The sequence below is a fragment of a genome, unplaced genomic scaffold (genome assembly GCF_019419815.1).
Source record: "Pyrus x bretschneideri cultivar Hongxiangsu unplaced genomic scaffold, Pyrus_bretschneideri_v1 Contig45, whole genome shotgun sequence".
NCBI lineage: Eukaryota > Viridiplantae > Streptophyta > Magnoliopsida > Rosales > Rosaceae > Pyrus > Pyrus x bretschneideri.
The window spans coordinates 1,175,378-1,201,893 of record NW_025999779.1 but is presented as its reverse complement, the minus strand read 5'-3'; the positions used below and the strand labels follow the sequence as shown (position 1 = coordinate 1,201,893).

At 36.1% G+C, this 26,516-nt stretch overlaps 1 protein-coding gene across 1 annotated transcript; it reads right to left on the bottom strand.

Moving 5' to 3' along the window:
* Positions 1–11,314: 11,314 nt before the first annotated feature.
* On the bottom strand, positions 11,315–13,792 carry LOC125469763 (expansin-A9-like). The gene is made up of 2 exons (XM_048567533.1): positions 12,931–13,792; positions 11,315–12,177 (listed from the first exon to the last, which is right to left on the bottom strand). The coding sequence occupies exons 1-2, from the start codon at positions 13,169–13,171 to the stop codon at positions 11,549–11,551; spliced, it is 870 nt and encodes a 289-aa protein (XP_048423490.1). The 5' UTR covers positions 13,172–13,792; the 3' UTR covers positions 11,315–11,548.
* Positions 13,793–26,516: the final 12,724 nt, after the last annotated feature.

Genomic DNA, 26,516 nt, shown 5'->3' with positions numbered 1-26,516 from the left:
CATCATTGCACCACATTTTCCCTCTTTAATCCACATGCATTCTTCATCATTCATCTTTCATTCACCCTAATCAACAACAAAACAACAACAACACAATAACAACACCTTGTCGTGCCTCTTCACTCCCATTTCCAGCTTTTTCCTTTTCTTTTCCCTTTCATTTCAGCCACATGTATTCATCATTGCAGCCACCATTCAGTCTTTAATCCACATACATTCACACACACTTCACACAAACAACATTCACATGCAAACACATGCATTTCCAACCCCAAACATGCCTTGTCGTGGCCTACCCTTCCCTTTCCAGCTTTCACCTTGTGCAATTCCAGCATTCCACTTCATCATTCCAGCCACCAAGACATTATTCCTTCATCATTACACCACATTCCAGCCTTGCCATGCATAACCCACCATAGAAATCATCATTACACCCACATTCAAGCCTTTGCCGTGCATAAACATTGCATTTCCAGCACCTACACACCTTGCCACATGCAATTCCAGCTTTCACATGCTTTCCTAGCTGTTTTTCCATCATTAACTTGCCACATGCATCCTAAACAAACAGCCATATACACCTCCATTCCTCCTATAAAAACCCTTGCATTCCCATTACCAAAGGAGACCTCATTTCATACACAACACAACACAAAAAAAAACAGCATTCTCCCTTCCTTAGCCGTGCTTTCTCCCTTACCATCTTCTCCTCCATTCAATTCCATTTCCACCACTCCCCACTCCATTCCATATACAAACACCAAACCAACAACATCCCTTCGACCTTATGCAATAACGAAGAGGAGGAGAAGAGTGCCTAAACGTTCATACAATTCAAGTTTGAGTTGTTGGAATTTTTAGGTGTTGCTTTTCCTCGATTTCAATGTTTAATTTCAATTCTCTTTGTCTTGTACGTATGAGGAACTAAACCCCCCCCCTTGGCTAGGGGGGGGATTCGAAATACATGTTTATGCTTGCAATATGATTTGATTACTTCCAATTGCGTTTCATAAGTTGTGGATTCAATTTGTTTAACTATTTGATTGATAACCTATTTATGTATGTTTATTGAGAGTGCACGCTTAATTTTCATGCATGAATATGACGCTAGAATATAAGTGAGTTTCACCTAATAGTTATGAACTTATATTCACAAGTAGTGGAGGTTGCTTATAAACAATCGCGTTAAGTAAATTCTTGGCATAAGTTTCATGCAATCATAGTAACGAATGCCTCGTCAACACTTATGGTTTTCAAAGAATTTAATGATTCTTGCTTGTATCTCTATTATGCAATTCATGTAGGGAACTTGTGGGGAATGCTTTGGGTTGTCGTATACAATCATCCAATTCATTAACTTAAGGAAAACTTGACGGTTAATTTAAACGGACCTAATTAACCCGGGGTGTTGAGAATTCATGGTTTATTGAAAAGCAATTAGAAATCATTTTGTATGCAAGTATAACATGTGTGGAGATGAACCCCTTAGCTAGGTTCCCATCCATTCATTTCCGTCAAACTCGTATTTACAATTTGTTTTCTTTACAATCTATCCATTTTAGTTTAAATTCGTCCAAACCTCAATCCCCCCCCCTTACTTTGTTGAGTCATAGTAGTTAGAAATCAATTTAGTTTGTGTTTTTAGAATATGGTTTAATTTGGTGTCTTATATTGTGTTTTTGCGTTTTTGAGTCAAATCCAAGTGATTAACAATCCCTCCTAATCCCCGGTCCAGAACGATCCCTACTTACATACTTACTACAATTGATAAAAAGAGGGTTTAATTTGTGTGCATATAATTCTCGCATCACTACCACTCACCAAATTCTGGGGCCACTATTCAAAGGTGCAGTGCCGTCGTGCATCACTAACCTCCTCAAGGAACAATGCCTGACACCCTTACTGCAGGGGTTTGATTGGTCGAAATGGTGTTTGGCACGACCCCAAGGAGCTTGGCCCTCGACCACTGCAGCCTGGGCTGCTTGGGTCGACCGAATAGGAGCATTCTTCGGCAACGAATGGAAAGTTCTCGTCATTCATGACGCTATCATGCTCTCGACCATGGAGATCACCATGGATAAAGAACTACTCATGGCGACCCTGAGTTTATGGTGTTCGGCTACCAACACCATGATCCTTCCTTTCAGCCCTCTTAGTCCCACCGTCCTTAATATCTCAGCTATCATTGGGACTTCCCTATCTGGTCTCCCAATTGATGCTACCCTTTCCGGATGTCCCTAGCATCTCGACCTGAAAACGCTGTTCGACGAACGGGCTGTTGAGACACTCAGCCGAGGTAACCGAGAGCCTTCGAAAGAAGAGGTTCAAAAACTACACTTTGGTGCTCAGTCTGGCTATCCTTGCCAATCTTTTCCGTTGTTTGGCCAAAACGACCATCAACAAAATCGACCCGTACCAGAACGGACCCCTCTGGGTATTCCAACTCTGGCTGCAGGTTTACTTCTCCACTCTTCGGCCCGAAGTCCCCGTTTTCCAACCTACCGCAGCTCTTGGTCCTCAACTGGCCTCTCGACCAGCGCCTCTTCACTGGGTCGACAAAGTCCTCAAACACTTCTTCGACCTAGACGTCCTCTCTGATGACGAGTTCCTGGTGTGCCGGCGTCAGGAGTACCCCACCTCGATCAAGCTTACGACGGTAGCGTGGGCCGAGACCGAAGATGCTGATCTTCGCCAGCATTGGGGGTCATTCGTATTGACCTGCGACCTTCCCCTTAGTTGCGATGCCCGCCGAGCTAGCTGGGAGGTCTATCATCCTCATTTCGTCGCCTGGCAGCTCAGCTACCTTCAAGGTTGCCCCGTACCCCTGCTCGCTTCTTGCTCCCTCTTAAGTCGGGGACGTCTTTCTGATTCCTCCGAGAGGGAGTGTAAGACGACGGAACAAGAGTTTCAGGACAAGTGTAAAAAATTTCAGCTTCGACCGACCGTTCTTGAATCTCTGGGTACCGACACCTTTAGGGATTGATGAGACGAGTACACCCGTGACTTCTTCGGCGTCTCGGCCGAAGACGTGGTGAGCAGAATCTTCGACGACCGGCCCAGACAAGCTCCTGCGGCCCAATCCAAGGAAACCCAAGGTACATTGTCCTTTCGTCTTTTGTACTTCAATTACTTGCCCCATGTTACTGATTACTTCGTTATCTTAGGTTGTGTGTTGAGAAGGGCGGAGGTGGTCGCCGCGGTGGTGGCTAAGAAAAAATTGGTCCCCACGAAGACCATTATTATCAAGCGAACGCCGTCGACCAAGCGCCTTCACCAAGACGCCGAGACGGGGGATGATGCTCTTCGTCCTTCCAAAAGCTTCAAGAAGTTGGCGAAGAAGGGGGACTGGGAGATTCATGTTATTCCCAGCGACACCATGGGAGCGACTGCTTCTGTCGTCTCTCCTTCCATTCCGACTGCCCCGGCTTCGGCGGACCCCCTTCCTCCGGCCGTCCCCACGACTGGGGTTATGGCCGATCCGATCGCTGTACCAGCTGCAGCCTCGGAGTGCACCATTGCACCTGCCTTGGGGGCAACAACTGTACCCGTCGATGCATCCCCCATCCAACGACCGACGGTCATTCTAGAAGAGGTATGATTCTACTGCTAACCTTCGTTCATTCAATTTTCCAGTTGTAACAAAAGTTTCCTCAGGACGATGAGAGCGAGAGTGACGAGATCCCGCTGGAGCGTCGCCCTCGACCAGCCAATTCTCCTCCTGCCAATCCTTCCCTTGTGGTCAAGGCAGCCGTCCAACTGGCTCCTCTTCTAGGCGATCGTTGGAAGAAACCCCTGGCCGAGCCTGAAGCGACGGCCGAGACACCGCTTCATCCGCAGGATGAAGACCTCAACATTCCTCCACAGGAAGTAACCTCAGCCTTTGTAAGTCTTACTTCTTTTTTGTTGATTTTAAAAGCTTTTATGTCTCGCCCACCCAAGAAAAATGTTTACATAGCCAACAGCCGGCACCAATTTTATACCTCGGTTTATGGCTTGGAATTGTATGAGGGTTATAAGTTGGGGCAATGGCACATATTCTGTTCTCACCAACACAAAAATGGTGACAATGGAGCCATATTGTCACGCCTATGACAACAACGCACCCCTCTTTAGTAGCTTTTTCGTATTGGGGGCAATGGCGACTAATAAAAATGGTAACCATTACCCACTTTCTTGTAGGGCATGGGGAGAGAATACTTATTTACGGTGGAGGAAAAATCAGAGATGTGAAGGGTGAGGAGAGAAAAGAAGAAAAAGAGACATAAATTAGTGGTGTGTATTAATTACGAGGATATTATTTATGGGAACTTTAAATGTAAATTTACAGCATAAGTCATACTTGAAACTTACTATGTTGCAAGTTTTAAGTGCATGATAATATCATGTTTCAAGTCAAACACTGCAGAAGTTCTCTTTCAAATTCGGTGTATAAATTTGGGCACATTGGTAAATTAAAGCATGTGACCATATTTTAGTCCCACCAAAAGATTGATCTCTAAAACCGGGGTTGGAAACTCCTAACTCCTACCTCATGTTCCTTTTTATACATCTATTTTGAAGGGGGATTAAGAAATAGGTATCGAAGTCAACACAAATACTAAATTATATAATAAATCATCATCATACATGTGAGCTAACCTAAGACCTCTTAGTTTTTACGTCGTGTGTTTTAAGTTTTACAATACGTTATCTCAACCTTTAAATATTAATTTTCATATATAACTTATATATCCTACAAAATGAAGTACTAATGTCATGCCCCGATCTCGAGATACATTCATGATCAATACATGATGTCATCTCGTACATGTACATCTATTGTGCCTCATCTTCGAGACATGAACAAGACACCATTCAAGGTCCAATAGCAGAATAGCTTTTCGTCTACTTTATATGGTTGCATTTAACCTCTATGTTAAACTACCTACGTACCCTATAACGGGATCAAATCATTTGTAATTCACCCTTTGTTAAATTTTGACATTTTGCATGCTACTTCTTGATGCGAGAATTATACGCACACAAATTAAACCCTCTTTTTGTCAATTGTAGTATAAGTATAAGTAGGGATCGTTCTGGACCGGGGATTAGGAGGGATTGTTAATCTCTTGGAAACTGACTCAAAAACGTAAAAACAATATAAAACACTAAACTAGACTCAAAGAATGTGAAACTAAACATTAAAACACTAAGACAAACCAAAAGACTCAAAATACTTTAAAAACACAAACTAAATTGATTTCTAACTAAATTGAACAATAAAGTAAAGGGGGATTGAGTTTTGGACGGAATTAAACTAAATGAACAAATTGCAATTAAAACAGAATGTAAATATGAAATTGATGAAATGGAATGAATGGATGCTAGCCAAGGGGTTCATCTCCACACATGTTACACTTGCATAGTAAAAAGATTTCTAATTGCATTTCAATAAACCATGAATTCTCAACGCTCCGGGTTAATTAGGTCCGCTTAAATTAACCGTCAAGTTTTCCTTAAGTTAATGAATTGGATGATTGCATACGACAACCCAAAGCATTCCTCACAAGTTCCCTACATGAATTGCATAATAGAGATACAAGCAAGAATCATTAAGCAACATGAAAACTATAAGTTTTGACGAGGCATTCGTTACTATGATTGCATGAAACTTATGCCAAGAATTTGTTTAACGCGATTGTTTATAAGCAACCTCCACTACTTGTGAATATAAGTTCATAACTATTACGTGAAACTCACTTATATTCTAGCGTCAAATTCATGCATGAAAATTAAGCGTTCATTCTTAATAAACATACATAAATAGGTTATCAATCAAACAGTTAAACAAATTGAATTCACAACTTATGAAACATAATTAAAAGTAATCAAATCATATTACAAACATAAACATAGTTTCGAATCACCCCCTAGCTAAAGGGGGTTTAGTTCCTCATAACTTTGAAATCAAAGAAACACCTATACATTCCAACAACTCAAACTTGAATTGTATGAACGTTTAGGCACTCTTCTCTTCCTCTTCGTTGTGGCACAAGGTCTAAGGAGATGTTTAGGGCTTTTAGGTGTATGTGGAATGGAGTGGGGAATGGTTGGAGTGGCTGCAATGGAATAGGATTGGTGTTTGGATTATAAGGGAGAGATGGGAAGCCACGGCTAGGAGAGGGAATGGAAGTGTTTGAGGGGTGTTGTGTTGTGAATGAGATGATGCATGAATGAATGAATGCTAGGGTATTTATAGGAGTAGTGGAGGGAACATATGGCTGTTTGTTTAAGCATGCATGTGCTGGAAATGGTGTGTGTATGCATGTGTTTGGGAAGCTTTCTTGCTCATTTTCTGGATGCATGATGAAGAGTTAATAAATAATGCATGTAGGTGGCTGCAATGATGAAGAGTTAGAGCTGGAAATGAAAGGGAAAGCTGGAAAGGGGAATGAATGCCACGGCATGGAGTGAATGGTGCTGTTTTGCATGTGAAGTGTGGAGATGTTTTGCACGGCAAAGGGTGGAATATGTGGCTGCATGTTTGAATGATTAAAGGGACATGTGGGGTGGCTAGAACAAAGGGGAAAGCACATGGAAATGCTGGAAATCTGATGGTAGTAATGCACGGCAAGGTGGAGTGGTTTTGGAAGAAAGGTGGATGAATGTGCATGTGGATTAGGTTGGAAAAGCATGTGAATGCATGTGTTGATTTAAAGAATAGGTATGCATGTGAATTAGGTTGGAAAGAGGTGGAAATGGAATGTTATGCAATGATAATGTCTTGTGGCTGAATTGGTGGAGTAATTATGATGGGAGGCACGGCATAGTTGGATTTGTGGTGGGTTGATGAAAGAATAATTGCATGTGGCTGAATTGAATGAATGCAAAGTGAATGAATAATGAAATGGGAAAGCATGACCAAGGTGGAAATGCATGTGAAATGTTGGAAAGGAATTGGGAATGTGAGTAGGCCACGGCATGGAGTGTTTTCTTGATGGTTTTGGGGTTGTGATGCATGTGAATGCATGTGAATGATAGCTAGGGTGTGTGATGATGAGTGTATGTTGAGTAAAGAATGAATGGTGGCTGAATTGAAGGAGTGGGAAGCTGGAAAGTTGAAGTGCAATGCACGGCAAAGGGGGGAGAAATGATGGCAGGTTGTGAATGTGATTGATTTAGGGTGAATGTGCATGTGTTTTAGGTTGTGAAAGCATGTGGATTAGGTGGAAAGAGGTGGGTGTGCATGTGAGTTGAAATGCATATGTTTAAATGGTTGAAATGTGTAGATGATTATGAGTATGATAAGTGATAAATGTATGGTTATGATAAGTGATAAGTGAATGATATGTTAAGTGATAAATGAATGATATGTTAAGTGATAAATGAATGATATGTGGTGAGTGATAAGTGAATGGAAGTGATAAGTGATAAGTGAATGGAAGTGATAAGTGAATGGTTTGATCTTCAATTTCGTCCATCTACTTGGCTTCATGGATAAGCTATCCAATCCATGCACAAAAATGCTCCAAATAGCCTCAAAATGCACTTTCTTGCTCCCTAAGCCCTTAGAACCTGAAAACACACAAAAGAAGCATAAAGGACTAAAATAACTAGAGAAACATAACGTAAACGTACGAGAACAAGCCATTTAAGTCGCATGAATATGCTCCTATCAAACTCCCCCACACTTATCTTTTGCTAGTCCTCGAGCAAAACAGAAAAACAAAACAAAACGAAACGAAACGAAACAAAACAAACCAAAGACAATCTTAAACCTTCCAATGTTTGCCTCAGGGATTTCCAAATCACATGACATGTTAAAAATCATCATTCCCACAGATTTTATTCATCTTCACACTTAAGTACATTCTTAATCATAGTCACCACATACTATTTCACAATTAAGCATTTAAAACCATGTTTTGAATGTAGTAACATGCCTTAGAGAATTTGCTCAATTCCTTACAAGATATGCACTCAATTTTAACTCAGATTTTCTAACTACACACCCTAATCTAGTCATATATGAGAAGATTGATGTAAACATGAAAACGAACACTCACATATATGTATCACAAAGAACGCAATTTCTGGACTTAATAATCAAGTTTAGATATGATCTCATGAATGGAATGCTACTACTTAGACGCGAGAACCAGTGACACCATATGCTCATACCAAGTTCAAACTCCACAAATTGAAACACATAACACTCAAGATTGAAGTCACAGGTTGTAATGGGGCTTGGGGCGTATGGATAACAAAGAAGGGATATGGAAAACAAAGGTTCTTAAAGAAATAGTGAGCAAAGCACTTGAATCAACTTAGAATTCATTTTTGAATGAAAACTCAACTTTTGAACAAAAAGGGAGAATTTAGACAATTTACGGCCAGAATTGGTGTTTTGGACCCTTTCTTCAATCACTCATTCTTTCATTTTTTTCAAGTTTTTTTTTTTTTCCCTTTCTTTCTTTCTTTTCTTTTTTTTTTTTTCTTTTCTTTTGAATCTCAAAACATACATAAACACTTAAACATTCTCTCCCCCACACTCATTTTCTTTCATAATGTAACTCAAAAGGAATTCAATTAAGTCATACTCACTATCTTTTAAGAACAAGGGTGGGGATTGTCCTAAACTAGGCTAGGTGAAGAAAATGTGGGTAAACAAAGAATAAAGGCTAAACAAGGCTCAACGGGGTTAAAACTTACAACATATACGAAATATGGGAAGTAAGGCTATTTGGCTATGGTGGTGATCACTACACAACTTCTTCTTGAATATGTAAAGATTTTTAGAGATCTAGTTTCAGAACAATCAATGGAACTAAATGGAAAGAAGGATTTCGGACCACTCGACAGAACTCCACTCAAGAATGTGTATGGCTCCCCAATGCGGAATAACCACGCATGACCACCTATAGATATAATGTGACCAAGAAGGCAGTAACCCTCCAATGCGGATTAACCAGGCGGAGCCACCCCTCAAATGCGTATAGTTCCCTAATGCGAATTAAATAGGTGAAGTCACCCCTCAAATGTGTATGGTTCCCCAATGCGGATAACTATATGGAACCACCTATTAAAGTAAACCGAGTAGGTAGTAAACCCCCCCCCCCCAAATGTGGATTAACCAGGCAAAGTCACCCTTAAGGTGTGCATGATCCTCCGATGCAGATTAACCAGGCGAGACCACCTTTAGGGTGCGCATACTCCCCCAACGTTAACTAGGCGGGACCATGGACATGCCTCCAATAGTTGGTTCCCCGATACATATTAACCAAGCAAAGTCACCTATGGGAATAGTGTAACCTTCTAGAATCAATTGCAGCTACTTCAAAAAAACTGCCTATTATGGCTATGTAAAGGGACCGGCTTCCCAGAAAGGTTAATGCCCTAGGATTGGATTCATCCCCATATGGAACTGGGTGAGGGATTCCCTGAAACCAAAGCAAGGAGTGACTCCCCAATGCGGATTAACTAGGTAGAGTTACCCCTAGAATGCGTATGGTGCCCCAACATGAATTAACCAGGCGGGACCATCCATGTATCACTGCAACATGGTGCAGTCACGTCATCACACATCAAGTCGACATGAATTATTATTATTAGCATACACATTATCAATTCCACAACACAAATGAATATCTACTCACACATACATACAAGTTCTATGAAATAATTCTAACATAGTTCTAGCTCATATTCTCTTACTAGCAATCACACATATCATTTATATCTTCTAGTAGTTCAATAATCACATAAATTTTGATAAGGTACCACTTACACGTAACCCGAGATATAAATCAACAGGTATAGCTCACTGGCCAAGATGGGCCCACTAGGCTTTACCTAGCTTCTAGTAATACTAATTTTTGTATTAAAGAACAGTTCAGGACATGTTGACCAAAAATCAACCATCGGTCAACAGAACGATCAACAACCTTAGTAATCCAATATGGTAAATCCGCCCACCAGATCTTTGATCCATAACTTTCTAAGAGTCTCAATGTACTTCTAGGACAACATATTAAAAATTTGTGACGATCTGAAGGTTGGATTTTTCATCAATCGCAAGTTTAAGTGGTTATCAACAATTGGTCCTACAAATTTAGAAATCCAATCCCGGAAGACCTGTACGTCAGATTCCCAATCCATAAGTTTCTAATATTCTCAAATATTACACCCAACTACATATTATAATTTCATAATGATCTAATGGTCGGATTAATGTCAACCACAAATGTTAATAATCTAAGATTCTTCAATCCAAAAGATCTGTATATCAAATTTCCAATCCATAAATTTCTAAGTCCTCAAATACAATAACATATTAAAGTATCATAGCGATCCAACAGTCAGATCAAAGTCAATTTTGAAAATCAAACGATGGTTCAACTTTTTATAAATCAAATTATCGAACCATCGTATAGTGTTTCAATAAACGGACCTTGGAACTAAACGCAAGACATTGAAGATGTCTTGCTATCCCAAATGCCAAAGTCCCTATGCACCGTCATGGATGGTGATTTCAGTAAATGTGAACTCCGTTCTCCTACCAACTACGATTTTTACCAAATTTTACAAGCAAATAGAACTCAAGTATAAGGAATGATTTTCATACCTGTGACAAAGTCTAATAGGGACGGAAGACAGCGTAAATTGTTGAGAAAACGGCGGATGGCTGGAGGGATCGCGGCGCCACTTTGCCGCCACCTTTGCACCATCAAACCATTGGGGCCCACAAATCACCTCCTAGAGTCATGGGCTTTCGACTGGATATGGTGGTTGACATCCGATGAACTCGTCATGTCGTGAACGACGACCAACAAATGGAAACACTAGGTGGGAAATGATCCTAGAATGGTGGTGAGCCGTTTCCAGAAGGTGGCGTTAAGTGAATCGATCGGGAAACACCAGAATCAACGATTCCAAAAACAGGTAAAAAGGAGAAGGGTTCTTTTTTTGGGCCAGGGGGGGAGGGCGAGCCAATCCCAACCCCCTCTCGGTCCACATATGTTCCTCAACAGATCATTTCCCTTGTTTTCTTGGAGCCTTCCAGAAGCATAGGGTCCAAAAGAACATTTCACCCTTGCCTTTCCTCGCTTACTTCTCCTTCGTTACTACTCCGATTTGTAAACGGTTTTTGCCTAGGCATTCTTGGAATCTACCCAAAATACTATGACTAACCCAAAAGGTCTATGGATTTTTAATGACTCGTTATAAAAATTCAAACTTTGTAACTAAGTAACGAATCTAAAATTAACAAAAATAAGATAAATTCGCATAGATATAAAATATGTAAAATTAAATAGTGAAATCTAAAGACGGGATTTCACAACTAAATTACTTTTCGTCGAATTAAGATTTAACCTAATTAATGGTACATTTAGAACAATTTCTATGTTCCATCCACCTAACAAGGCAGCCCCTTTACTTTACCATTTCATCGCAACTTATACACATAAGATAACAAGCAAAACTAATTCAATCAACAATAACATTAGAGCTTGTTCGTTAATTTCCTAGTCGAAAGCATCAAAATGAAGCTTCCAACATGATTCTACTCCTAATCGAAGTTCTTGCCTTCGTAGGTCTGACCAAACTGCCAATTCTTAGGGGCAATATTCACTGAAGTAATGGTTCTTCCATCACTCTCACCTACCCTAAATGTCAATGATTCCCCAACAAGCTTAGCATCGGTGGTCCACCTCTGACCCCACATTCGCTTCAACGGCGTCCATGGAAGCTTGCCGTCACCTTTCACTTCGACACTTGTTACATCCCCAGAGCCTCCAACATTCCAAACCATCACTTCATTGAAATAAGGATTCCCTGTTATTGTGAACCGAATGCCTCCTATTTTTTTGCATGGTACTCTTCGATATTCAACTGGGACAATGCCAGCCTTGTACTCAGCAATCTGGAGGAAGATGGGCTTGGCTATATCGAAATGCTCACGTGGCGAATTGCACCATCCTCCATTGTCACTTGGGAGGTTGTAGTTTGGAGGGCAGTGGTTTGTTGCTGTAACTGACACAACTGGCTGCCCGGGCTTGCACCATTGGGGTGAGTCTACACATCTGATTTCGAAGCATGCACCACACGACTGCCCTTTGTTGAACAGTGCATCGCTTAGTGCTACAGTTTTGAGGCCATAACCTTCCTTAACAACATCATGGTAACCACAAGCTCCACCTAGTTGGTTCAAAAAATTTCATGAATTAATTAGTGCTGTTTTTTTATTAGAAGAGCGCCAAAATTTCTATAAAAAAAAAAAAATGCAAGTGTTTCATTGAAAAGCACGTTTTGTTCTTATAAGAAGAGCTTTTAGATGTCCAAAAATATTGCTAAGCATTCCAAAACATTATCAAACATTCCCTCACGGCTAACAGAGAAAAATCTTTGGGCAAGCACTTTCCATATAAATTTGCTACATCATGTGAGCAATAGATTCCCTTGTAAGAAATTAGATGGGTTAGAGGATGGTTCAAAATACATTGGGAATGGGTGGTTTATTAAGCAGTATGATGTCGTTCTTGTCATCCTCTTTCTCAACTCAACCCCATGCCCAGTATTATCACTTAGATTCAAATAAAAATCCCTTTAAGAAAAAAGAAAAAGCAAAAGTAATACTATTAAGAGGCTTCAAAGAATTAAAAAAAAAATAAAGCAAAAATAAAAAAATAAAACCAGCTCTCTCGCCTACTTCCTCTCTCTCTGTCCTTCTTCTGATCCCCTGAGTCCCTCAAAACTCATAGTGACGCGAGTTAACTGCATAACTTAGTGAAGGAAATAAGGAAAGATTCTGGTTGAGATACTAAAACCTTGAAAAGTCTTTAGAAATCAAAAGAATCACTCCTTTTTTTTTTATTTGTAGAAAAAATGTTAGGCAAGCCGGGGACCATTATGGTCCCTTCATGGCTCCGCCCTTGTTGATAGGGTTCATACCAAAGGTTCCGGAGCCTCCTTCGTAGCATGTGGCATGAGCATGCTTCCAAGGGCCAGGCTTGAACTTTGGCCCAACCTTATCGTGATCCTTCTTGGCTTCAAGAAGCACACGGTCGGCAGCAGAGACATGAACATGGTAAGGGAGAAGAAGACATAGCAGGATTGGCCCCAGGAGGGCTCGCAAAGTCAATGCCTTCATTGTCATGGCGTTGGCACTCGGTGAGGACATTGGCATGGCCATTGCTATCTTTCTCTCTTTCTTTTTATTTTTTAGATATTAATTTTCGGCGTCAGTTGAGTATATATAGTACAAGATGCAGGTTATTTTTGTAGTTTGACCATTTCTTTTTGTAGCGTTTATTTCGGTTAAATTAGTTGGATGATCGTATTTAGGATGTTAATTGGTTGGCGCATGCCATAGCTATATAGGAGGAAATAGACTAGGACCAAAATCTTCGTCTGTTTAGATCCCATTAAATGTGCCTTCCTTTCTATAGCAAATAAGGGTCAACAAACTGATTAAGTAAACTAAAATGGCAAAGTACACTCGAATTTTTATTTTTTTGACAAACGATATAATCTACACTAGGGGGAGGGGATGATTTTAGCTTCACAATGGGTTAGCAATAATGTGGTTCAAATTTATCTCTGACAAGAATCGAACTTAAGATCTCTCACTTACAAGTGAAGAGGAATATCACTAGACCGTAATACTAAATGGCAAGTACGCTTAATTTGGATAACCGATAACAGTCTGTAACCAATACCATTTTGTGCTTAAATTGGTGCATTTAATTCTAGCAAGCAAATTTGGCACTAAACTTCTCCAAGATAAGTCGTAGGCAAGTAGTCTTAAAGACAATCTTTTTATAGATAAATTGAAATTGGAACAAAAACGATAAAAAAAAAAAACCTTATATAGAGCAGACATACCAAACGTGATCATCAGAACAAACCTTAGTCGGAGAAAACCATTTGGGAAATCTCTAGAGCAAGAAAAAGAGGCCACATATCCCAAAAGCAATAACACATGCAACTCTGCATTTCAAATCCATCATAAATACAATACAAACTCATTAGAAATACAATATAATTTCTTAACCATGAAAAGACTATTGTACGCCAAAAAATCAATTAACGTGTGGTCACACATGATTCTATATTATTCCTAGCAACCTAATAACGAGTAATCGACCACAAGGATAAGTGATAACATATGTCGAAGGGACACGTGAACTAATAGATCGTTAGGGGATGTTTGTCATTGATTAGTGTGAGTCCAAATAATTGACTAGGATTTTCTCCTCTCTTTTTTCTATCCTCTTCTCTCACATTCTTTTATTTTATCATTCTTTTGTTATAAAAAATTAATATAAGAATTGATATAGATTAATCATGACCGTTCAAATAGGAGGGGAGGAAAAGAAGAAGAAGAAAAAAATAAAAAAATAAAAAGAAGAGAGAATCTTACTTTTCAAAGAATACCTTAAAAGGTCAAACTCGACATCAAGAAAGTTGAAATAGACACGTACCTTCCAATATCTTAAGTCAATGTAATTAATAAAATATGGATTTGAGACTTCCAATCTAATAAATAGAATACGTTTTACAGGGCGATCCGACCTAATGTAACATATTATTTAATTTGTTATATTAGTTTAAATGACAATTGGTAGCAAATCACGGTTATTCATTATTTTCGAGAGTCGAAAAGACTCACAAAAGTATTTTAACCTTTTCCTAGCCACAATAATTTAAGTTGTTGGCAAATAACTAATCTCTCATAATTCTTGTCTACTGTTATAGAAAAATAATAATTTACATTTTTTATGCATTCAAAATATACACTTGCCACCCCACAACATAGTTAACCGTTAGCATAGGGCTGCTGCATATCTGTCTTCACTGCAGGGCGTTGTCCTGTGTACTATGGGGAGGCAGATTCTCTGCCTTCCCACTTCGTGTGCCATCCTGTTTTATGTGATCACAGTTAAGCATGTTAATATTTTATATTATTTTTTTATAAAAATACTAAGATAAAAATGAATAGTAATATAAAATGTTGACGTAGTTTAACCGTAACCACACAAATAGAAGGGCACAGGAGAGCACAGGAAGTGGGAGGGTAGAGAATTTGCCCCTGTACTATGGTGGGAGTCCTTAGGATTCAAATTATCGGATTAGGATTCTCTCACTCCTCCTTCAATTCCCTCCTCTCACATTTTCTATTTTATTTTTCTTTTTCTATAAAAAAAATTAATATGAGATGTTGACGTGCTTTAACCGTAACCATTCAAATAGAAAGGGAGGGAAGGAGAAGGAAAAAAAAAGAGGAGATAATCCTACTCCATATATAATAACTCTTTAAGCTAATTTTTTATTGTGATTCACTCCATTATATTACCAAAAAAAACAAAAAACCCTTATAAAATTATAAAAAAATTTCCTGGCTCACAAAAATATTGTTGAATGGGCTGATTCCAGTAATTTCAAAAAAGGTAATGGTAGGAATATCAAAATTTCAAATCAAATGATATAGTCATTGATGATTAAATTATTATTAAGTGTTGATTAACATGCTTATTTTCTATTGGTGACACATCATTTGAATAACAAATTTAGTTTAAAATTTTGTTCCACCTAACATTATCCTTCCAAAGAACATATTACTAAGACTATATTAAAATTATCTACATGGAAATCTAGTTTATTTTCTCGAGCACGGAAAATGGTACCTTCAAATTCAAGTATCACCGGTATGCCAAATCATTTCATGTAATGCTTTTCCTTGTTCAAAGGCCACAATTAACCAACTCAAAAAAATTTCAAGAAATTTTTTCCCAGGAACTAATAATTCAAACTTATTTCCAATTTCATGAAAATGGATGTGTAAAACTAGACATTTAGGAGGATTGAGAATTAGGATCACTGAATTTTATAATGAAACTGCATTAGCAAAATTGAGTTGGAAAATTCTTACTCAACCAAATAATTAGTGGGTTAAAACTGTTAATAATTATCTCTTTCAGTTCCAAGTTCCAAGCCTGAAGCTTTTAATTAAGTAAAGGAATGATAAATCAGTTCTTTAAGAACTGTATTGCTATACCCAGAACCCAGAATTTCGAAGCAAATAATTTCCCAGGCTGCACAGACCGACTCCTACGTCCCGTCCTTCCACTTCCAAACAACCAGAGTGACAGAGTCCCAGACGAGCCAGACGGCACAGACCAGTTCTGAGTTCACCCTAATTTTGCTCATTTCTTTTCGTTCAGTATTCTCAATTTTTTTCAACTTAATTTTGTTTTTTACTAATCAGTTTTAATTTCGTATCAGGGTTGCAACAACAGCAAACTGCAACAACCGTGTGTGGTATAAATACTGCAAAAGTAGCAATAATCCAGGCGACTAGAGAGTAGGTAATTTTTATAATATATGTTAAATTTTTAATTGATATGCTTCTTATTGCTAATTTTTTTTTTATAACATATTTGCAATGATAATTTGAATTGTGTTGCAACCCTATTTATTATAAGAATGTAATCGTGTAAATCCTATTATCTGAAATATCCTTAGTAGATTCTATTGGGGTAAAGAATTTATTTTCCTACCACTATAAATAAATACACAATAGGTTTGAATAACTCACACCTCACAATTACACATTTATCTCTTCTCTCTCTGTGCTATTATAACTGTTTAGTAAATTAAGTCTACAACAAATTGAAATTTTTTATTATACGGCATGTAGGTAATTTTTCAAAAAAAATAAAATAACTCTTTGGTAATATGAAAAGAAAAAAAAAGTGCTAAGGATAAAGAAATTGCGGAAGTTTAAAAGGATCTCTTAATAAAAAAAATTCTAGCAAGTTAGTACTAAGGTTTAATGGTAATCATCTTCACTTGTAAGTAAAATGTTTTAAGTTTGATTCTCACCAAAGGTGAATTTGAACCACATTATCATGGTTGTCCCATTGTGAGGCTTGACGTACTCTCCCACCCCTAATGTGGATAATATCGTTTGTTAAAAGAATTATTAATAATTTTTTTTTCCCAAAAAGAATGAGTTGGGGCTTAGTTTTCTGTCCCCTCCATATTTTTTTTTTCTTCAATTAATATAATATGGGCATGACGGCGTGCACCAAAAAATTTAGAATCGGTTTCGACTGGGTTCCACTTCCAGCCCTCCTTAAATATATCTTTTTAATATATTTTCATATATTAAAAAATGTAAATTTTGAGCATTTTCCCTGAGCATAAAAAAATTCATAATCGGTCCTAAATTTATCATTTTCCTTAAACTAAAATAATTTATTTACAAAATATTCGTTATCTTGGTGAAACAGTTGTTGATCGAATATTTAATATTGATGGTTTTTTTTTTTTTTTTTTTTTTTTTGAAAACCTGGAAATTAGCATTGATGGTTCTTGGAATAAGGAAAAAGTGCAACAAGTTGTTCCTCGCAATAATTTTAATTCCATTGGTTTCAATTAATAATTTAACATACATCTCACTGAAAATGACGATAAGTTCATTTGGCAGCCTTTTGTAAATCTAAACTACCTATTAATGTCATTCAGTATTACGGTTGCATGATATTTTTATTCACCTGTAAATAAGAGATCTTATGTTCGAATCTCACGGATGGTGAATTCGTTACCAAATTTGATTACTCATTATGTGGTTTAGCTGAACTCCCCCACCTCTTAGACCATCTTCAATCATTGGGTTAAAATCTAAATTTTGTAGCTTAGAAAATTTATATTTTAACACAGAAATAGTTTTTTTGCTATAACCCTTCTGAATTAAAATTTTAATCCCAGATTATTAAAGTATGAATTTAGTCTTTTTCTTTCTTTTTTTTATCTCTTAAAGTAACTTTTTTTTAAAGAAAAAATTATGTACATTATCTTAATTTAATTTTATAAACATTTTAACCTAAAAATATTTAGATTCCCACAAATATTAAAAAATCACTAACCGACATCATGAAACTCATGAAACACTACGAAAAAAATATGAAACACATAAAAGAATTTCTTTTTAATTACTTTAGCCATTGAATTTAAATTTGGAGCGTTAGATATTTTTTTCTACTGTTGAATTTCATCAAATTAGATCTTAATCATTAGATTCAATAAATTTATAATATAAAATAAAAAATAATATACATATATGGTGGGTCAGCCCCACTAACCCTGGGGTAAATTCATGGTTAAATTTGGCCTAGAAATAAGTTTTGAGTTTTAACTCATATTTGCTCCAAGGGTTGGAGCAAGTTGAGGTAAGTTTAAAACCTAAAATTTGAGTTTTATTTCAAATGTTGGAGTAAGTCTTAGTTTAAAGGGTAAATCACATTTTACCATCTCAAGTTTGAGGTCTATTGTAATTTCATACAACATTATCAAAAAATTTCACTTTCATACCTCGCCTACTATTTTATTTCAATATAATATATTCGTTACATTTTTCATCCATTGGTCGGTTAAAAGCTGACGTGATTGCCACATTTATGCTACATGGCTGCTATATTTATTCCACATGGCTAAACACTTAATAAAATATTAAAATAATTAATTAAAAAAAATAAAAAACAGAACCCCCTTCATCTTCCACTCGACCCTCCATCTCCTCCAATCCCACCTCCCAAGATAATGACGAAAACGACGACGCCCACTTCTTCTTCACCGTATCCGAGGTCTCTCGGGGGAAGCAGAGCTAGAAGCTCGCCTTCAACGACCCCTCCATTTCAGCTTCCCTGAAGCCCCGCTACATTGAGAAGGTTTTGATCCAGAACGTACGGAATCCCAAGTTAGCCTTGCCCTTTTTCAATTTCTTGGGCTTGCACAGAAGCTTCAGCCACTTTACGGTGTCGTTTTGCATTCTGATTCGCGCCCTGGTTCAGGGAAATCTCTTTTGGCCCTTCTCGTCACTTTTGCAGACCCTCTTGCTTCGTGGGTTGAACCCAAGTGAGGTTTTTCAATCTCTGTTGAATTGTTATAATGTTTGTCGAGTGTGGGATTTGATTTGTTGGTTCAAGGTTATGTGCAAAATAAGAGGGTTTGGATGGTGTTTTGGTTGTGAGGCTGATGAGGGAGTGTGAAATGTTGTCGGAGGTGAGAACTTTGAATGCCCTTTTAAATGGGTTGGTGAAAATTAGGCATTTCAATTTGGTTCTACAACTCTTTGATGAAATGATCGATGTGGGTCTTCGACCCGATGTTTATATGTATACTGCCGAGGTTAGGAGCTTGTGTGAAGAAACTGGAAGAGAGGGGAGGTCAAGAGAGTGGAAGAAAGAGTAGATGAAGAGAGTGGAAGTGAGGGGAAAAGGTGGGTCGGGGAAGATGGGTTTTAGGGATTGGGAGGGGTGGTGCGCTGGTGGTTATTATGGAGATTAGAGGAGTGGAGGGTTGGGCGAAAGACGAAGGTGGTTCTGTTTTTTTTTTTTTTTTTTTTTTTTTTTAATTTTTAATTTTTAAATTTTTTATTAAATGTTTAGTCACGTGACACAAATGTGGCAACCATGTAGTACAAATGTAGCAGCTTTATCAGCTTTTAACGGACCAATGAATGAAAAATGTAACGGAAGTATTATATTGAAATAGAATAATAGATGAGGTATGAAAGTGAAATTTTTTGAAGATATTGTATGAGGTTGCAATAGACCTCAAACTTGAAGTGATAAAGTGTAAGTTATTCTAGTTTAAAATATATTGTTGTATTAAAAATAAAATAAAAAATAAAAACAACAACCACCTACCTATTAATAGAACCATGGTTGTCAATTAAAACTCTATTTAATTACTATTTTAACCCCCTCATCAAAACTGTACCAAATTAAAAAAAATATGGGCAATTTAGTAATTACATAAACATATATTTTTTCTATTTTTTACAGCAATCTCATAACCATATTAGTATAGCATGCTCTATTTAAAAATTAAAAATAATATAAAATAATAAATAAAATAAATAACTGTTCATCATTATCCCAATTCTAATAACTATTTTAAAAAAAAAAATTATAAAAACTATTCGCACTTATAGGTGTACACTAATGAAAAAACACGTATTAAAGTTTTAATGTGCAAGTAAGGCTAGAATGAGAAACCAAATTTCCTTCACGTTGACGGCTTGTTTACGAATCACTCAAGATAGAGATTGTAAATAATATTTGATAGCTAATTATCGAGGTATGTAATTTATGTGGGATAATGTTTGAATGTTATGGAGTTCAAGATCTTGACTCATGAATTGAGTCTTATGGATTTACATAATTTACACTAGCAGATGCCCACACATAAAGTGTGGCCAATTTCATTTCATTTTGTTTTTTTTTAAAGGTATGTGCAATATTATAGGCAAAGAGATGACTCATTTCCTAATAAACTCATAATTAATTACCACTCATCACAGTAATAAAATAGGAAACAAATTCTCATAATTTGACCATTAAGATTGCTTCCAAAACAATATTCTTTAAACCGAATATATCACACATAGACCACGTCATCTGGCTACACCAGAATATATATATATATATATATATATTCTTACATTCTCTCACTTGGCCCTATAACACATATTGTCTTATGGTTTAATTAGTAAATATTAGCCGCACATTATACTTAAAAGCACCTTCACTATCAAATGGTCAACATAAATACTGATTTTAAGTAATTCACAAATGTGAATCATAAGGGTTTAAATCTATCTGACATAATCTCTTCCATGTACCACACTGGAGGTCTTGGGCTCGAAACTCGTTGCTGGTGTGGAAGTCAGACTTGTGCCCAAGAAGAGGTTGAATTGTCTCTGTGAATCTTCTTGACCTTCGGAAGGGATGGATAATCATGGTTTGCCACCGGTTGTTCTTTTTTTTTTTTTTTTTAATAAATAAATAAAAATAAAAAATAAAAAAAATAAATCACTCAAAATGGTTAATTAGTGAAAAGTGAAAACAGAGGCCTAATAATGTATTTGTCAGAGATCTTTCCTGTTATTATGCGTCCAGTGTCGTACATGTATGCATATATTGGAAAACAGGAAACATCATAAACAACACCAATTATTGAGCTTAGAGAGTCAACTTAAAGAGCTAAACATCATGCAACACACCCCAGCATTAGTACTGTCATGATTACGACCACAATTCTTTCAACATAGGTCATTTGTGTCTACGCTCATAATCTAATTGTAGGGTTGCAAGCATAAGTTTTGTTATTATAGATAGTCTTGTTTCTGAATCTCCTTTACAAGGACAAGTTATCATTATTTTCTTTCCGTTATGAATGCATTCTTATAATGTTGTAATTTAATGACAAAAACTCGATTGAGATATACAAACATTCTGTATTCTCATTTGGTGATCCATATAATGTATGACTCTATTTTTTGAATGAATAACGTATGACTTTATTTTATGTTTTCATTTGTTTTGAATTTGCTTGCTCTACCGTGGTTACCATTATGTCTTCGTTTGTACATGTTGTTTGGTTTGTTTTTACATATCCGCACAACACATTGAGTTCCTTATTTTAACACTTATATACAGTACTTATACTTCATTTGAAATTCCCACGAAAACGTGTTGGCTTAGCAAAAATTTGGAAATCAAACCGGTGAAGGAATGTTCATGAACTTACTGATACAGGTTTAAGGATTTAGCTCTTGGAGGCTACAATCTAGGCTATGCTGCTAAGGTTAGTTTTCATATATGTTGCCCATACATCCATGGAAATTCAAGAAACAAAAGAAAAGGAAAAAAAGGTGAAAGGGAATGGTGGCCATTGACAATGTCGGGGAAAGTGTAGCTAGTGTCTGAGTTGAGTTTACCTGAATAAATGGATGGGTGTAGAGATAATTTGTTGTTCCTGAGTTTTGGGTTTTAATATTAATTTTTTTTGTTACTTATTTAAGGGCAAATTTGAAAATGTGATAGAAATTTTATAAGTTTTTGTCGAAGCTGATTTATTCTCAAATATTGTCATTGGGCGATGCTTCATGTTTCTGTTTTCAATTCTTTTGATAATTCACTTTTCAATTGTGCTTATATTTTTATTTCATATTGGCAACAAATCCAATATATAGGAGTTAACACGACATAATCTCTATCACTTAATACTCTGGTCTAATGGTATTCCTCTTCAATTGTAAGTAAAATGTAGGCGAATTTGAACCATATTATTGCTAGTCCAATCTGAGGCTAAACTCACTTTCCTTTCTTTTAGTGTAGATAATATTTTTTATTCAAAAAAAAAAAAACACGACATAATCTCCAACAAATAAATTAAGACAGTATAGGCTCAAGACAAAGTAAAATTATAATTTCAAGCAGCATACCAGCAAGAAAAGGAACAAAAAAAAATTGAAACAAAAAATAATTAATTAAAAATGCCAATAATCTACAAATACCAATTATGTCAAATCCATACTGAGTTTAGAGCAGAAGTTCATAGTTTTTTTTTCTCAGACAACGGAAACTCCTAACCTTGGAAAGAATTGTGAATTATTTTTCTAGGAAAAACACATGCCAAAGATACGGGGCACGGTTTGACTTTGCGATTTGGTTCAATTCGGTTCGGATACAAAATTCGCTAATAACCTATAGTAGAGTAGACATAAATAGTACGATATTCAGTTCGATTTCCTAAATTAGTTAAAGAATGTAAATTTGTTTGTATATAAAAATATTTATAATTATACATTTTACAATTATATTTTGGGTAAAGTACAAAAAACTACCTCAACTATTGCGGTCATGACAGTTTCATACCTCATCTTTTAAAATTGACAATGTCATACCGCATCTTACGAATTTGTGACAATGTCATACCTCCGTCAATTTTTCTGTTAGTTTTTCTGTTAAATGCTGACGTGGCAATAGACGGGGACCACTTTCTATTAAAAAATTAATAAAATATTATTAAAAACTAAAAAAATATTTAATATTTTTTAAATATTAAAATAATAAATAAAAGTAAAATTAAAAAAAAAAAGTGTAAAGTACAAAAAACTACCTGAACTATTGGGATCACGACAGTTTCATACCTCATCTTTTAAAATTGACAATGTCATACCGCATCTTATGAATTTGTGACAATGTCATACCTCTGTCAATTTTTCTGTTAGTTTTTCTGTTAAGTGCTGACATGGCTTGATTCGTGACTTACTTTCTATTAATAAATTATTAAAAACTAAAAAATAATTATTTAATATTTTTAAATATTAAAATAATAATAAAAGGCCAAAAAAAAAAACCCTCATTTTGTCTCTCCCCTCCCCCCTCCTCCCTCCTCCCTCCTCCCTCCTCCCTCCTCTCTCCTCTCCCTGTCTTCATCTTCTTCCACCACCTGCAAATCCCAAGAAAAAAAAAAAAAATTCCAATTTGTCTTCCCCCCACACTCGCACTCAATTTCCCCACACCCACACCCATACCCACACCCACACCCACACCCACACCCACACTCTTCTCCCTCCTACAATCCAGGAAAAAAAAAAAAAAACCCAGATCTCGTCGGTGGGAAGATGGGTGCACAAAGAAGGTGGAGGATGGGTGTGGAAGAGGATGTGGAGAATGGATGAAAGTGGTGGATTTGGGGTTTGATGGGTTTTCAAAAAAAATATTTTTTTTTTCCTTCTTCTTCCGCAGGGGAGTTGATGTTTTTTTTTTTTTTTTTTTTTAAAAAAAAAAAATTTTCCTTCCTCCTTTTTTTCCTCTTCTTCTTCTTCCTTCTCCTTCTCCTTCTCCTTCTCCTTCTTCTTCTTCCGCAGCGGGGTGTTGATGGGTTTTCAAATTTATTTTTTATTTTTTCTTCCTCTTCTTCTTCTTCCTCCTTCTCCTTCTCCCTTCTTCTTCTTCCGCGCCGATAGGGGGAATTTTTTTTTTTCCTCTTCTTCTTCTTCTTCCTCCTCCTCCTCCTCCACCTCCGTCTTGTTCTTCTGTAGGGGGTTGTTGGGTTTTCAAAATTTTTTTATTTTTTTTTATTTTTTTGGGTTTGTAGGTGGGGGGAAGAAAATGAAGATGGGGAGAAGAGAGAGGAGGGGGGAGGGGGAGGGGAGGGACAAACTGATGGTTTTTTTTTTCTCTGCTTTTATTATTATTTTAATATTTAAAAAATATTAAATAATTGTTTTTTAGTTTTTAAAAAATTTTTAATAGAAAGCATGTCCCGAATCAAGCCACGTCAGAACTTAACAGAAAAATTGACAGAGGTATGACATTGTCACAAATTTGTAAGATACGGTATAACATTGTCAATTTTAAAAGATAAGGTATGAAACTGTCGTGACCCCAATAGTTGAGGTAGTTTTTTGTACTTTACCCTTTTTTTTTTAATTTTACCTTTATTTATTATTTTAATATTTAAAAAATTTTAAATATTTTTTTTAAATTTTAATAATATTTTATTAATTTTTTAATAGAAAGTGGTCCCCGTCTATTGCCACGTCAACATTTAACAGAAAAACTAACAGAAAAATTGACGGAGGTATGACATTGTCACAAATTCGTAAGATGCGGTATGACATTGTCAATTTTAAAAGATGAGGTATGAAACTGTCATGACCGCAATAGTTGAGGTAGTTTTTTGTACTTTACCCTTATATTTTATATGTCATAGGGAGATGAAACGAATCAAAGTAATTAATTTGCTCTAATTTATACATTTTACTATTATCCTTTCAATTCTAATTAAATTTATTTTAAAGTTTATATGTCATTCAGAGATGAAAACAAATCAAAGTAGTTAATTTACATATTTAATCAAAATAAAATAAAATATTTTTATTGATAAAATAATTAATTTACTTATTTAATCAAAATAATATAAAATACTCCTATTGATCAAACCAATGTTGCGAGAGGGAAGAGAGAGGTCTACGGGAAGAGAGAGATCTATGGGGTTCAAGGTTGCCAAACTTGGAAAATTGAAAAAAAGGTCGATTTTCACTCTTAAACCACCAAAATTATCACATCTGGCGACGTAGGTATACAATTTGACGTCGTGCAAAGTGGTTTTGTGCGACGACCACATTAAGGTGTCGCGCAGGTTTTTTTGTTTTTTTTTTTAAATTGTTATAAAAATTCTTGAAAATGTGACTTTACTCCTTTCAAATTCAAATTTTTTTTTTTTACATAAACCCCACAATAATATATTTTTCTAACAAAAACCCACATAATTTTTTTTACATATATATCACTCAATTTCTCAAGTTTTATAAGTACAAAATAAATAAATTAAAATCTACTTAGTAAATATATATATACCATTGAACTTGATGAGAAACGCATTGTACGAAACTACTTTCAAAGATCCAACCGTCAAACTTGTTTGTATGCGCTTCGAGATCGCATACACCAAAAATCACAAAAAAAAAATGTAGAGATCAAGTAACGGGATAAAACTTTTCGACGGTTATAAACAAAAAAGCACAATTTTGATGATTTTTTTATAGCTACTCCCTGACCCTATATGAATACAAAGAACTGATTCGATCACCAATTTAAAATATTTACACAAGTGGATACCACAAAATCTTATGTTATACTTGATGAAAGTATTAATAAATTCGAAGTGTTAGGGAATCTATCGTTTTGATGGGATACGCATTATACGAAACTAGTTTCAACGATCCAACGTCAAACTTGTTTGTATATGCTTCGAGATCGTACACGCCAAAAATCGCAACAAACAAACAAACATGCAAAGATCAAATAATGGGACAAAATTTTTCGACGGTTATAAACAAAAAAACACGATTTAACGGTAGTTTTAACTCCTATTTTGATGATTTTTTACGGCTATACTCTTGGATCCTATATGAATACAATGAAGTGATTCGATCGTCAATTTAAAATATTTACACAAGTGGATACTACAAAATCTTACGTTATACTTGATGAAAGTATTAATAAACTCTAAATGTTAAGGAATTTATCGTTTTGATGGGATACGCATTGTAAGAAACTAGTTTCAATGATCCAACCGTCAAACTTGTTTGTATATACTTCCCGATTGCATACGACAAAAATCCCAAAAAGCAAACATTCAGAGATTATGTAACAGGACAAACCTTTTCGACGGCTATAAACGAAAATTCACGATTTAACGGTAATTTAAACTTTGATTTTGATGATTTTTTACAGCTACATTCTTTAAACCTATATGAATACAATGAACAAATTTGATCGTCAATTTAAAACATTTGAACAAGTGGATACCACAAAAGAAAAAGGCAATGCAAAAACCCCCAAAGGAAAGCAAAAGGAAAAAAAAAACACTTTGTTCAACGTAGGTGCAACTACATCGCGCGAACAGCTTTGCACGACGCAATTGCACCTACGTTGCGCAAGGTTTTTTATTTTGCATTTGTTTTTTATTTTTTTATTTTTTTGCCCTTTTGCTTATGAGAACAAAATAAATAAATTAAAATCTACATAGTAAATATATATACCATTGAACTTGATGGGAAACCCATTGTACGACTTTAGTTTCAACGATCCAACCGTCATACATGTTTATATATATTTCAAGATTGCATACGCGACAAATCGTAAAAAAAAACAACATTCAGAGATCAAGCA

Excerpts from the sequence above, each read along its gene's own strand:
- LOC125469763 (XM_048567533.1), bottom strand. The coding sequence starts at position 13,171 with ATGGCCATGCCAATGTCCTCACCGAGTGCCAACGCCATGACAATGAAG. Across the intron at positions 12,178-12,930 it reads AGGAGGCTCCGGAACCTTTG|GTGGAGCTTGTGGTTACCAT; the intron begins GTATGAACCCTA and ends TGAACCAACTAG.